Source organism: Plectropomus leopardus, chromosome 13 (genome assembly GCF_026936395.1).
Source record: "Plectropomus leopardus strain MGB_pleo_1.0 chromosome 13, ASM2693639v1, whole genome shotgun sequence".
NCBI lineage: Eukaryota > Metazoa > Chordata > Actinopteri > Perciformes > Serranidae > Plectropomus > Plectropomus leopardus.
Genome location: NC_142188.1, coordinates 3,535,949 through 3,551,837, shown reverse-complemented (window position 1 = coordinate 3,551,837; position 15,889 = coordinate 3,535,949). Strand labels below are relative to the sequence as shown.

Below are 15,889 nucleotides of genomic sequence, written 5' to 3'. Positions count from 1 at the left end.
GCTATATGATACACGGACTTCAGGTGGCTTCAGTTGAAAACTGGACTGAATCTGCTGCAGCTGCTAGATGGCATCAGGTTGAAACGCTGACAGTAACGGCATAATATAAGGAGCTACGTGGTGGGTTGGAGGGGTGGTGGATGGGTCCAACAAACCTGGATTTTTGAATGAATGTAGAGCCAAACCATGATGTTTTTTTCCTAAACCTAAGAAACCTAACCACTTGTGTCTTCACTGCCTAATTCCAAAAAAATGCTTTTGTGACATCCCAGAACATCAGCAATGCAGGAGGACACCTAGAGTGTAATATGTAGATACAAAAGTCCACTGATAAAGCTGTGATATTTGACCACTTTAGATGAGAAAGTATTGCTGTACTAGACCAATCAACACTCTTGCTGGTGACATAATGCAAACTCGTCTATTTGACTCAGTGAAGGTGGGCAGGTAACAAACAATCTCATTTTCCAGTTAAACTGTGAGCTAAAACATGTCTCTGAAAACACCTGAGGCGAGAAATAGGCAACTTGGTAACAGGATCTTGTTTTAAATTTGATCAGCGCTGCTCAGTTTTATCATTTGATCTCAGTTTTTTCAGCCTCCTATATAGTGCCCACCCTCTGTTCACAAACTCACGCTATTACAGCCAGACAGGGCACAGAGATGTGTTTCTTAGCTGAAAAACATGCAATGCAGTAATGCGATCTTAGTTTATTTGTGATCAGCACTGCCTCGTGTTGCTATTTTATTGGATATTGGTCTGAGGTTAAGAGGCAGAAATTCAGGTCTGTATCGTGATCCACTTCTTCATTATTTATGTCAGAAGTGGTAGCAACACGAAAATGCAGAAGTACAGCCTGTACTTGGAGCAACAGCCTGAAAGCCAGTGAAACCAGTAATTCATAGGATGACGGAGAAGGGAGATCTGGGCACCAGTTAGAGGAAGAAAATTCACCACAGTTCAGTGACACATACCACTCACATTGTTTTGATTCAAAGCTGAATGAAAATCTGCAAAGTATCCCTTTAAGTTTCAAAGAATGTTTACTTGAAAGACTTGATAACCTCCAGTCGATGCCAACCTTATATTCAAAAAAGGAGCAGCAGGTATTCATATTATAAATAAAAGCCATCATCAGCTGCTGTAATTCACCTTTGAATGAATGCTTTGCTTCAGTAGCAGCAGTTGTTGAGGAGTATCTGCACAGAGAGAAAAGACGATGGGTTTTCTGCGTGAATGAAAGCCGGCTTTTATAAACTCTGGATGAAAAGATGTTTGATTTAGAGCGAGACAGATAAATTACACTTTGCGTTTGTACAGTTTTTTTTAGTGTTGAGTTGTTAATATGAGTTGCTTTTTTAAAAAAATCTATATATGTGGAATAGTAGTTTTTATTGTACACAAACACATCTCTGAATCCAGGTTTTTTGCATCTACAGTATTATTAATGTCCATTTGACATTCCATCTATTTTGTAGCTGTTTTTAATATATATTTGGCATGGAAAAGAATGAAAAACAATGGCTAGATCCAATATGCTGTTTGAATATATGCTGTAAATCATGTAGACATACCCATATGCCTGTGCATGTGTATGTATGAATATTTCAGTAAGGTTAAAGAGCGGCTATGCAGATCAGCTCTCCTTTCCTTTACCACGGTATCAGGGTCATAATTCACTGTTGGAGGGAAGAATATCATTACGTTCAAACAGCATCTCTGCTCAGCTTTCCTCTGATGTGTGTGTGTGTGTGTGTGTGTGTGTGTGTGTGTCTTTTACATCAAAGCCATAGAAAGCTATTAATAGGGCCACTAATGGACTGTAATGGTAAATAGCCACATCAGCACTCAGGTTTTTGACTGTGTGGTGAATTTATAATGGAGGAGAGTGATAACAAAACTTAAGTACCTTCTAACTCGCCTTTAATTGTGGTTTAGGCCGGCGCAATATAAAGCTTTATTTTAACGTGGGGACTAACAAGCATGTGATTCATGGTGAGATCCAGCTTTGTTCTAAAGTGACCTGCTCAGAATTACGATGTCGTATTTCTGGTGGGGCTAATAAAAGTTATTTTTTTATTTTTATTTTTTTACCAGCTCAGCACATCTCGAAGTCTTCACGAAATGTGTTTGGAGGCTTTAATCCAAGCGAAACGTTACTTAAAGTTTGTTTACATCGTAGTAAGGATAAAATTGCGTATTCTTAAAAATATTTCAGACTCGGGGCCAGATGCATAAACAATGTGTACACAAAAAAACCATGCATATGCCTTTTCCCAAACATAAACTGGTATTTATAACAGAGGAATATGCAGTGAGAATGTGTGCACCTCACGCATTTTTCAGAGCAGCGTTCACACAGTTTCAGCTGAACTAGCTGCAGGTGATTTGATAACAAGGAGATTAAATATTTAGTTGAGAGAGTGTTTTCCAACTTCAATAATTCATTATTATTATTTAATATTCGAGAAGCTTCCACAGTATTCTGTAAAATGTCAATCAAACGCACATTTATAAAGTTAATCGTGTTTATAAGGGATACATTTCAGCATTATTTTTATTTACATTCATCACTGTTTAATTTTATCATGCAGAGCATTTTGTGAAGTTAGTTTACACATGAGCGCTGTGAATGAAGTGATCATCCTTGATAATACTGATGATGTAGATTTTCCTGTGACAGTGACTTTCTTTCCCATAGTTCTCACAGGTATAATGAATAGTAGAGGCGCAGATATGTCAATATGCCAATAGATATTTAATCCTAAAAATCGGAGCAAATTGGCTTGAAATCTTTCATAAACATGAAAAGAAGGCGAGAAGCAATTTAACAAGAAATGGCCCAAAAATGAGCAAGGATAAGTAAAAAGTTACAAGAAAATTACCTGGAAAAAAATATGTAAAAAATGAAAGCAAACAAGAAAATGTCCTTAAGAGAGGGCTATTTTTTGTGACATAATGTTAATATATATTCATAAGAGCTATTAATGCAGATTTCTGGACATGTTTCGCTCATTTTTGAGTTATATCTGAAACACCTAACCCCCTAAGTAATTGTCAGGTCATTTTCTTGTCAGTTTACAGGACATAATTACCAAGAAGCTACTTAAGTTTTTGAACCATATCAAAACCAAGTTTTAAGGGTTAAGGGTGTCTTTATGTCCATTTATGGTGAATGTTGGGTGTGGAAATGAGGCTTGTGCCCATTCGCCATGATGACAAAACAGAATCAGGTGTACGCACGTCTTCATAAATCTGATTTTTAAAACAACGCCTCTGTGCGTACACACAGATTTAGTCATGGATCTACACATAGTTTTATAAATCTGGTCCCTAGCTGGTTGAAATCATTGCAGGTGACACAGATAGTCCACCTTCAGAGAGTTTCACGCCAAGAGTTGGTTTATTTGTTTTGTTTATTTACCGACCTCTTTTCTTTATGTCCACCACTCACCTCCAATCAACAGAAGTATTCCTGGTCAACAGCTAGTTAGTTTTTTTCTCTAACTGTCCATCTGTAGGTAATGCCATCCAGGCCTTTGGGAATGGGACAGATGTGGGAGTGTGGCAGCCGATGTCCCCCGTCCAGACCACCACCTCCACCACCACCCCCTACCAGAGGAACCGCGAACGCAACCCCAACACCATCGACAACAGCATCAACACAGACCCTGGCATTTACCACTTCTGTGGCAGCTTACAGGTTCGACACACACACATGCACACGCACACACTCACAGGCTGGTTTTGGATTCAGAGGGCGTCTGTGTTCGGAGCCTCAAGGGTCTCAGCCGGCCTGAGATAAATCTGATCCTATAACATGAAAACATTTCAAAACCTTCCTTTTTTCTGTGAAACTTTTTTACAGATGGTAAAGTTTCTGAGTCACAATCGCTCTTTATCTGACCTGCTGATCCTTCTATCCTTTTCTATCCGTCTCACTGTCCAAATGTCCACAGTGTCTGTTCATCTGCTGCCGCTATCTGTTTCTGTTGCATACCTCACTGCCTCTTCATCCTCCGCCTCAGTTTCTTTCCTTGTTTTCAATTTCAGGCCGGCTCCATTGGTTTATCGAGTATTGTCAAAATACCAAACATGTCAAATGAAATGCTACAAATAAAATGTGGATGGCAGGTCTTGTTCATAAAACGATGCAAAATAGTTGTAACAAGGTGGTGCTGGTGGACTAAGTGAAAAATTTAGCATCTAGAAAGACTTTTTTTCTCAGCTGTTTGTGAAGACCAAACCAGAGATAAAAGTAAAGTTAAAATTGGACTTAGGACTCCAGTTATAGCTGCTGCACTTTAATGGGTTGGGGCAAGGCATTTTTTAGTAGCAGACAAATTGGAATACAATGAGCAACTACAGATTTTCTTTCTGCATCTCGAGGTTTGAACTCACATCCTCAGACATCAAGAGTGAGTCACTATCCCAGTAAGCTACATGCAAAGAGAGAAACCAGAGATGGCTTCACACTGACTGAGCCAACCACCAGGGGGCAGGATATCAGCTGTCTGTGCATTGAAAGGCAGATTTCAAACTGCTGTCAAAAACAGAAATGCTGAGAATTTGCATCTAGATGGCATAGAGATGTTGATCATTTGCTTTCTTTTACAAAGATTGATTCACTCCAGAAGTGAAAAACTAATAAAAGATGCCATTTTCCCATACGCTGCAATAGTTCAAAATGCTGTCAAAAATTAAGTTTTTGAGATAAAATTCTAAAATGTTAAAAACTTAATCTACCATGACAGCAAAATGTTGCTATTTTTTACGAACCTTGAAGATTTATTTGGTATGAATTTGCAAGTATATGTTTACAGCACAGTTTACAGTCACACATGTCTATGCACTGCAGGCTCAGTCTGAAGACGCCCTGTAGCAAGTTTGTTGTCGATTGAGCAAAACATGTGAGAGGACGTAGGTTTAATTACTTTAATCGTTTTTGATAAAAACAGCATGATGTACTTTATAATTTGTAACACAGTGAAGTGAGCACTATATCCTATCCCTCACTATATTTTGGTGTAAGTTGCAAAGCTGTAGCACAAACAAATGATTTGTTATGAATTTCCAAACATTTGAAATTTATACAGTTGCTGTAGCACCGACACCAGGGCAATTGTCTTGTGTTTGCAGCATGGGACTAGATTTATGTGCAGTTTTGTTTATTTTTATGCATGGGAAGGTGGATTTCATCAAAAAAGAATTTTAACATTATTTTGTGTCTCTATGAGTGCAGTCATAAAGCATTATGAATGCGTTATAATTCACTATAAATTCCTTCAAAATGCATCTTCATAGAAAATGTTATCCAACTTCGTAGTAACTTTCCCAGAGTACAACTTGCAATTTGTTTTATCATCACAACACGTTAAATATTTCCAGGAATAGAATTTCACTGCTGCTAATTATTAGTATAGTAGTAGAAGTTAATTTCAGTCAGCATTTTTCCTTAACAACTACTACTACAAATAATCAGTAAAAGTATTTATTTATGAAGTACTAGTTTGAACTCGTCTTTTGCTTGTGTTATAGCACCTAAATGTTAGTAACCAGAGCTCATTTATCTTCTACTCGTCTTTGTCCTGATGGGGCTGGTATTGACACACTGGTGTGTATTGATCCATCTGTGTACCTGTATGTGCCAGCCCCACCGTGCCCAATAAGACTGTGAAAGTGTATTTCTCAGTTGGAGCAGACACTCCTGCTCTGCAGGAACAACAGTTATCTGGCTGATGAAACGGAGGGATCACAGGCAGCAATCCTGAACACCAGTGATGGCTCCTCCTGGGTCAGGGAGGAAGTGGGGATAATACTGTCATTACCAGCAGAGCGATGACAGGGACTCGCAGAGCTATTTCACATATAATAATACCGCAGCCCGATGAAGCGTCATAAAATCACTAAGGTTATTGTTTACCAGCGCTGACAGAAAAAATCCTCCAGCAATTTCAAACTGAAATCCACCATAATCATTTCTCTTTGCAAACAACAATCAAACTATAAACATCACTTTTTACCCTCAGCTGTTTTTGTTGTTATTGTTTATGATGCTCCACACTGTTTTAGTGATCATGCATTATGGTGCTGAGCTGCTGGATTGTTTCTGTTCGTCCATAGGAGAGTATTGTCTGTGCAATGGTGTTAAAGTCCAAATCTGCAAATATTTAAGCATATAAACAACAAACTTTTGTGTTTCTTAACTAACATACTCAGAAATAATGATATCTTTATTCACATTAATTGATTTTTTATGCCACTTGAATGCTGCAGAAAAAGAGGTATATTAGAAGATGTGTTTCTGGCTTCCTGACAAATAAGTTTAAACTCACTTTTTAGCTCTGTTTTGGTCTCCACTATCCCTGAAATGTAATACCTGCCTCTTAAGCTGTGCTGTGATTAGGCTTAAGCAAATAGTATCATATTTTAAACGTGTTTATGATGCTTCATAGCAACGTATCTTCATACAATGGTTTGTATGATATCGGACAAATTAGCAAGAAGTTTAGGAAAAAAAATACGGCTGGGCGTTGCTACGTTATGTACTTAATGTAAATTTACATACTCAACTCAAAGTTTTGTTAGTTTTGATAAGTCATTTTTTAACCTAAGTTAGGTTTAGGAATAAAGCTTGGGTTCAACATTCCTCAAATAAGTCAAAATTTACTTGATTTCACACTGGACACAAACAATGGTCCACTAGGGGGAAGTCCTGGTTTTGTTTGACATATCCATCACCCCAACCTGCCTCCTGATGCAAAATTTTGCTCTTTATACTACTTCATTCTTTCACTCCCATCAGCCCATTGGTCATGTGATCGTAGCATTTCTGATTGTGCGGATTACATACAAATTCTGGTTCATCACTTTCCATTTGTAAACATATGAACTTTGCATGAAAACAGCCTGATTACAGACATGCGCATCATTGAGAGTATTACCAAAATTTGCAGTTAGTTAACTGCTAAGATCAAATTAATTGGGCACTTAACTGAAACCGCAAAATAAACAATACGTAATCACAGATGTCATTAAAAGACCAATATGAATTATAAGCCTCTAGATTTAGACCAAAGATCAGTGTACTGCTAAATCTTTCTAGTTTGTACCCTTTTGATGCTCTTTTTGCAATTAAAGTAGCAAATCGTTTTCTATTCCAGAGATGAACTCTACTGCTCGGTTATACTCGATACCGTGTAATATTAAAATGCAGGAAGTAGACATAGAGTTTGTAACAACTTAACAGTGTTTTTAACACTGACTTCTCCCCTCCTACACCTGAGAAAAAAGGGTGATAGCAGGCTGCAGTTATGTTTTGGTAATTTCAGTGACCTGGGTGTATTTTTAATGGGATTTTTAACCCAGTTTGTGACTTAAACTTTATATCCATGACTGTTTTCACACACACACACACACACACACACACACACACACACACACATACATATATGCAGGCATGCAGTCCTGCAAGTGCAGTTCACACAGACAGGTATTGTAGACAGATGTAATTACACACAAATACACACAAATGAAAGTGGACTGACTCGCTGACACATTTACACACACACACACACACACACACGTACACAGTCTGTTCTGATAATGAGGAGTGGTGGTGTACTGGTGCGTGTGCACTGTTGGCACTCCTCTGATAACACGTCAAGTACAAGTTAATGAGAGAGTTGTGTTAAACCACTTTTCTAGTATGTGTGTATACACTCTCCCAGTATATCTGAGTGTGGCTGCAAGCACTGTGTTTATGATTTTGTGTGTGTGTGTGTGTGTGTGTGTGTGTGTGTGTCTGCCTGCAGAAAGACAGGCTCTGCTGTTGTAACGACACACTCGAGGGACAGGCCTGTGAGAGGATTCACTCCGCTCTTGTCATTGATCTCTCTCTTTCACACACACATGCAGAATAATACCCATGAACCAGTGACTCAGAACCTCTCCAGCCTCAGCCAATGACAGCCCAGCAGCTCTTACAGCGCTGCCTTTACCTCGGCTTGAAAGACAGCAATCAAAGAGTGGAGAGAAAAAAGTGGAAGGTGTAGCCAGTTGAAAGCTCCACAGCTCCCAGTGAGATCTTTGTCTTTAGAAGAAGAGGAAAAACCACCATCCCTTTTGTCAATGCTCTCAAATGGAGTCTGGCTGCTTTGTGAAATGTTCAAACAGCACAAGGAAACAGCTTTTGATTGTAGGGTTCAAACTAAATTAGAGGAGATTCAGTTTACTTTTTTTTCTTCTTTACCTGTGTGAAAGAATGTAGTTCTTACCTTTTTTTTTAGCCATGTTAGCAGCGAGAGGTCGGTCGGCTGACGGGTTCAGAGTGAAATCTCAGCAGCTATTGGATACACTGACAAGAAATTTTGTGCAGACCTTCATGGCCGCAGAGGATAAATCGGCTTGGCCTTGGTGATACCTGACTTTTCCTCTCACGCCACCAGGAATTTGACATTTTTCAGCCCAGTCGCCATAGGAAAATTTTGGCATTGCACATTTCTGCAGGCCATGAATATGTTATTAATATTTGTACATTTATGTATCATATAATAACTTGGAGACAAAGGAGGTGGTGGATGGCGGGGCTTTGAGGCGAGACGCCTGCCAAGCTGCAGACTTCTTTTCAAGCCCAACAAACAACAACACTGGGTGTGTTTTAGTGAGTGTTTGTAGACAGTAGCATGAACAGCAGTTATTTTAAGCCAAAACATAATCTTTTCCTTCCCATAAACACGCTGTGTTTGTGCTGAAACTTAATGACGTTAACCAAAGTGTTGTTAAAAAGTAAAGAAAGTTTCAAACCATGGGCAACATCATAATGCTCAAAAGTTACATAGCTGTTGTTTGCAGAAACATAAAATGCCAACATTTTTATAGCTTTTGGGTTGCATTTTTGACTTGTGGATTACCATAAAGTTTGGCGCAGATGTGGCAGAGAAAGGGATTAATCCTGGTGATTGTGAACTTTTTCATTGGTGCCACCAGCTGTTAAAAGTTTCTACTTATCCTGTGAAATCATACATCCACTCAACAGACTGTCACGACATTTCACATGTCCAAGATATTATATCCAGCTGTCTGTGGTATTTCTCTGGCTTTTTGACTACATTTTTAGTTTGTTTTTTTCCAGTTGTTTGGTTTATCAGCCCAAGCTGTAATTCCACCATTTCAGCAGAACAAATGTTGGCATTGTACGTTTCTGAAAACCATGGATATGTTACATCTGTACATTGTCATGTAGCAGATACATCGAAACTTGTGTTTAAACTTTACATTTAAACAGCGCTGTGATTAGGCTTGGTTGGCACAAAACCACTAGGTTATGGTTTGAAAAAGATAATGTTTTGGCTTAAAATATCGAGTTTATGGGGGCACAATCTTAGCAGGAAAAGTAGCAATGTCTCTACAAAAAAGCATCAATTTTTTGTGCCTAAAAAGACGTTGGAAACATAGCAATGACTCATTAAATCACAACTGGTTTTGTTGTTTGTTGGTCCAAAAAGGTGATCTGCAGTGGACTGCAGATTGGCAGACAATCATGCTAAACTTACATTATGAAACACTGTAAACAGTAAATCTGCTTCTCAACAGCACTTCAGAGTTGCCATTGTGAGTATGGCGATGGTAGCATTGAGCTCAAAGGACTGCATCACAGAGCTGTTAGCTATTCTGTGGCTTGAATATTTTTTCTCTGCATTGTCTTTGTGTGATGTGAACGTAAAACAAGTGAGAAGAAGCTTTCTTCTTCCCCTTGAGGTTGAGAGTAAATGAAAACCCAAGAAGGACTATTTTTCCTGTTTTTCATCACACAGCAGAGCTCGTTGTTCCCACAGCAAACCCACCACAGATAAAACAACATGTACACACACACGCCAGGGGAGGCATGCATACACACAGTTTGCAAGCCCCAGGGCTCCATCAGCCTCTTCTTATGAATATAGTTGACTTCCAAGAAGGCAGGAAGTGCCCCGGACAAATATGGAAATCTACCACATGCTAATGTGACTTTTCAGAACGACCAGATATTAGGCAAATCCAAAACACGTGGTCACGAGGCAGGAATATATATATATATTTGAATTTCTTGGCATCTTTTTGGAGTAGAAAGACAGACAGTCTTGGGTTTTGTGTGTTGGTGATTTTGGGAGTTGCTTGACCCTTTTGTTTACATTTGGATCACAGATTGTCCCATTAATTTTATCTCTTATTACATGAAGACATCCCTTATAAAAATCAGCCTCCAAACTGCTGAATGTGTTAGTTTTGAATCATGGTGGAGATATTATATCAGCATAAACATTTGCAGTGGCAGATGGAGTCCTGCTTCTAAATGGAGTCGACATTCGAAGATTCACTCGCGTGCAATTTAAATTTCCAAATGTTTTGTTGTGAAACACTCAACGTGCCCTCAGGATTTCAGACTTTAGCAACGAGCTGTAAAAGTTTATTATCATTATGATCTCTCAGTGTCTCTTATCTGTGATGTTTTAAACTTTTAATGCATCTAAACAATGACTCCTCACACAGATGGGACCTCATCATGAAACACAAACTGATGGAAGTGTTTTGTTATCGTGTTCCTCAGATCACATATTTTTTGCTGCCATGTTTGGTATTCTTGGCTTGCCCTTTGTTTGGGTCTTTAGACAGAGTCCTGCAAATACACCATTACACCCGAGGTTTTTTTTTTTGTTTGTTTGTTTTTTTAGTGCTGAAGCAAAGGTGTAATAACAGAATACAGTCTCTCACTTTCTGTATTATTATGCCGGCTACATCCTGTACATCCCTATTTTTGGTCTGAATTCACGATCCTGTATAGCGGAGCCATTTATTATTCTGTCATTCCTCCAGCCCGAGCACACATACACACACATAAATACCCAGAAACCAAAACTGGAGTTGCATTCACTTACAGCATCCACCCTGAGTGCAGAGATTCACTGTACAGGTCATTAGAAGCAAAAGGAGAAAAATCTTCTCTGAAGCCACAAACTCCTGCGCAAAGTGTCAAACTCTTAATCAGAGGCCTTATTTACCAAACGCAGAACATAAACATGAGATGTGAAGGCGCTGATTACAAGGCCGGCGCGGCAAATCAGCAAATCAACTCGTCGCGGGTTTGCAATCAACACAAGTGGTAATCACTTTTACCTTTTACCAAATTTACCTGGAGAGCGAGGACACAGAGGAGAATGAAGATTACCAATGTGATGTGTCATCACTGATCAAATGTCACGTTAATCTGTGCATTGGTCTTTTTTTTCTTCTTTTCATGACTTGATTGGACTTTTGTAAGGTCTCGGATGCTAGTTAGAGCTTCTTTTGTGTCTACTGGAGAGTAAACTCTTAAGTTGACATGCTGCACTATGCATAAAGCTCGAACTATAACCACGTGCTGCAGACCTCAAATCTCCAGATCCTGTCTCTGCTGTCATGTCCGCTGAGGCTCCGTTTGAGCTCTGAGTTGGTTGACGTGTTGAGACTCCCTCATCCTTCTGATATTTTTGATGTAACATGAAATGCTGCAAGATGTATGATTCCAGTTTTAGATACAGAAAATGTTGGAAATCAAATTTATCTCTGACCAACTCAATCGCCAGAATGAAGAACTGGCATGGTATGTTTCTGCAAACCACGGATATCTTACACTTGTATGTGACAAGAAAGCAAGAAGTTGAAATATTTGCATTTCAGCGATGATGTTGGTCAGGTGTAGGCAACAACAAACACTGGACAAAGTCAGCTCATACACTGCATTGCTTTAGAAATGATGATATGATACAAATAAAACGTACGAATGTAACCAATCTGTGTTTTGCAGAAACTCACAAGCATTTTCTTCTGGTGACAGGACTGCAAATGTAAAAAAAAAAAAAAATACATATACAGAATTATACAGTTTTTCTTGTTGTTTTGTTAAATAGCCTTTCTTGAAGGAAATAAGTCACGAAAGTAGGGAAGTGAATATACAAACAAGCAGACAGACAAAAAATTAATATTTACAGACAATGAAAAACATCAAGCAAAAGAAAGAAGTACTAACTTCTCCATAAGTCACTGAATTTGAATTACCTGCTTTCTTATAAATTTAAATCCATACTCTAATAAATTAAACATATATGCATACACCCACACATCCAAAATCAAACTACAGTTTTACATGATTATTTACTGAAAAAAAGAAGATAAACTAGGAAAATATGAATATTAAGTAGCCTAAACAGTAACCTCTGTTAACATTAACATTAATTTAAACCGGTTTATGGTTGGACACTGTTACAGCTCAACATTAAAAACTCCTCCGTAGTTTCACTCCACAGATTGATACACAAAAGCATTTCCTGGTAGTATGAAAACAAAGAGAAAACAAAAAGTTTTGACATTTAATTTCCCCCTAAAGAAGTAAGAATCACTCATATGAGTTATTTTGGACGAAAAATATTGACAAAAATTAAAACCCATGCTGTAATGTTAATATCCTTTTATAAATACACAGTAAATTACAGGAAAAAAGTGGTCAAATAGTCAAGTCAAGCCGTCACACATCACAGAGCGAGAACCTCTGACCTTCATTTACACACGTGGAAAATGTGAGTGTTTGAGAGACAGAATCAAAGACGGTGCGTCTGAGCGTGCGACAGCCATTGAATGATAAATCAGAGATGAAATCCGAGTCTGGGTTTGACTGTCCCTCTGCGCTCGCTCCTCTCGTCCTCTCGCTGAATCTATCAGAGGCTTTAAAAGTTTAACAGGCTCTCGGGGTAAACTGTCCAAGGTTACTGTCGTTTTTCCAATTTAGCTTTAGTCCCCCAATCTGTTTTTATGATCAGATCAGCTCCCAGCTTTCATAGACGAACACGCTGAATGTGATGGGTATTCAAAGTTTAGTCACAGTGTTTGAACACTGACGCCTGTGTGCTGTTTGTACCTCGTGTTGTGTAAACGTATTGATGGAATATTTTCAGTCTGATTACATTGCAGATTGTTCCATCGATTGTTGATCAAAGCAAATTAATTACTGCAGATCCTCTGTGCACTTTATTTTAGCCGCAGTGTGACGCTAAAAGTGCTTTTGTGTTGTGATGTAAAATGCAAAGTGTAAGAGGAGTTAACCCTTTTAAACCTGGAGCAGCTTTCATAATTTCTTTCAAAAAATCATGAAAAAAAAGCAATGATCAACTTGTAAGAAATGTCACACAGCTTGCAAGAAATTAGTAGATTGTGAAAATTAATTTTTTAAAGCTAGCAAAAAGCGTCGAGGGAAACAGGAAAAAAATAGGGAAACATTATATTTCTAATTAATATAATTGCATATTTAAAATTATGTTACAGAATTATTGTAAATTTTAAAAACTTTTTCCAGGCCATTTACTTTTTTGTTTGTTTTTTTTTTTGTTCCACTTTCTACTTTTTTGTTGTATTTTATTTAATTTAGTTTTACTTTATTTTATTTTATTTTATTTTATTTTGTCTTTCCTTGTCTTGTAATCATCTTCAGGCAATTTTCTTATATGTTTTACTACTTTCTTGACAACTTTTGGGTCATTTACTTTTATATTAATCATTGCCTTATTCCCATGATTTGGATAGGCCAAATTGTGCAGATTTCAAAGGGTTAACCTCGAGGCTTCATTAGTGTTTTGGGATAACACTGTATTATGATTCTTTGCTTTTTTTGTCTGTTACAGGCTCAGAAGTTGAAGTCAAACTCGACTGTTGATGGCGTCTTCTGTGTGGTAAGTTTGTCATCAATAATGTATTGAAATTAATTTTGTGGAAATTATAACTAAAACACGAGAAAATGAATACCAAATGTATTTCAAGACAAAACAAAAGAAGACTCTACTTTCAACCAAACTCCTGGTGAAACAGCAGCAGCCACAGTACAGAGTGGGACGGGATAAAATACTTGAAGATATGTAATAACTAACTCAACTCCAGTTTCAAAAGAACGCACTTCGCTTTCTCACCGTGTTGCAGCCATTGTTGTTGATTTTACTGTTCCCTCCAAACTTTCTTGAAAGAGATACTCAGAGTAAAACTTTCTTCACCTTTTCACTTTTTTGTTACAGTGATGTTGCACTTAAAAAGGGCTTCTGTAAGGCACACAATCCAAATTTTCTGAGCATCCTTGAATGCACTGAATCTCCCTTCCCACTGGACAAAAATGCGCTAACAGCCACTAACGTCTGGCTTTTGCCTTAATAGAAAAGGTTACAATCAGCAGTCATTCTCAGCAGAGTTGCAGAAGTCGTGGTTATTTATCAACTCCAGCTGTGACTGGCGCTGATCAGCAGTGATGGAAATATGAGTGGAAACGCATTTTTTTTTGCATCTTTTACAGCACAATGCAACAACGTGCCCCAAAAACTCTGACCATTTCTGCTCAAGCTGCACTCGCACAACAATCAACATCAGTCAGCACCGAGTTTGAAACAGAGTCTGAATAATGAACAGCCGTAAAAAAAACATATTCGCTGGCCTCCATGCTGCTTTCTACTGTTTACTAACCCTTTAAAAACCTGGATCTACATCAGGTTTCTTGTCCTGCGTTTTCTTTCACAAGTATTTGAACCCTGAGCAAACTGGTTTGACTTCGTCTTCGAAAACAGGAGAAAAGGCAATGAGGACAAGAAATGTCCCAAAAATTGCATGATTTTTATATCTGGAAAATTATTTTCTTTAAAGACCAGGGGGAAAAATCTAAAAAACTATATTTACAATTATTATGATCACATTTTTAAAATTATGTTAAAGAATCATTATCATTTTAAGCACTTTGTCAGGTCATGTCCTTACTTTTTTGTTTTTTACTTTTCCTTTTTCGTTGCTAATTTTCAGGTAATGTTCATCAAACTTTTTAATAATAACTTGCTAATTTTTGCAGCATTTCTTCTTTAGTTGCTTGTTGCCTTCTCCCTGGATTTTTGAAAGAAATCAAACCAATATGCTGAGGTTTCAAAGCGTTTCAAAACTGTTGTGCAGCATTTGCAACGTCAAACATGACTCACCAGAAAAAGAAAGAAAAACGCTTTATTTTAGCAAGTTTATTTGCATTTAAACAGCCTGCATATATACACACACTCCTTATGTAGACATAAACATCTCATTGTAAAGTAACAAAAACACAATTATTTTTATTTTCAGCTGATTATAAAGAAGAAAATTATATTATATTTAACGTCAGCCAATATTTCCCCTAAATTCTTCACACTGGAGCTTTAACATGTTTGGTTTCTTGTCAAAATGATTATTTCAGTGCGGTTGATGGTAGAGTTACACTTGATCCAAAATACCATCAAAGAACTTTGTCTTTAATTTGTGAAAAAAAATATCTGTCATGATTTGATGAACTCCGGAGACCATTTTATCTCAGAAAACAATTTTAGTTAACACCGCAGGGCAATTGCCGGAGCTATCAAATAAACACAAAGTGTAACCCGACCCGGCTGTTGGAAGTCTCCCACCTCTCTCCGACTGTGGTTGCCGCGGCAATCCTTCCCGCCTCCTTTGTAAACTCTCGGTCTTTGTAGTTCCTTTGAGGCTGAAATGGGATTGTTGCTTATCTTTGTGGCTTTTAAAGTTCACTGTAAATGTCATTGTACAATAATAAGGCACTGTTATGCACTGGACTGACATTTAATGGAGGCAGGGACAGGTCTCGGGGAGATGACCCAGCCGTTAGCTTGCAGCTTTATTAGCAAGCCAAAGAGCGCTGAGGCTCGATATACACATGTAGCTACGCGTCAGGACACATGCAAATGCACACGCACACATGTACTTTTTAGATTTTGACATTTTAGTTATGAAAACAACCTTTTGGTGTTTTGCTGTGTCACCACATGAATATGTTTAAGAGTTTTTGTGGGTGATATCATTGAATTA

The 15,889-nt window shown here is 38.0% G+C and overlaps 1 protein-coding gene across 4 annotated transcripts in view; it reads left to right on the top strand.

The window, feature by feature from the left end:
• The window catches only part of gfra1a (gdnf family receptor alpha 1a), a 162,561-nt gene that overhangs the window by 140,208 nt on the left and 6,464 nt on the right, over positions 1–15,889 (top strand). For all 4 annotated transcript variants that reach the window (XM_088086462.1, XM_088086460.1, XM_088086461.1 and 1 more), the window contains 2 exons: positions 3,523–3,704; positions 13,693–13,740. In XM_088086462.1, coding sequence (XP_087942588.1) covers positions 3,523–3,704; positions 13,693–13,740 — 230 coding nt within the window. The remainder of the gene's footprint in view (positions 1–3,522; positions 3,705–13,692; positions 13,741–15,889) is intronic.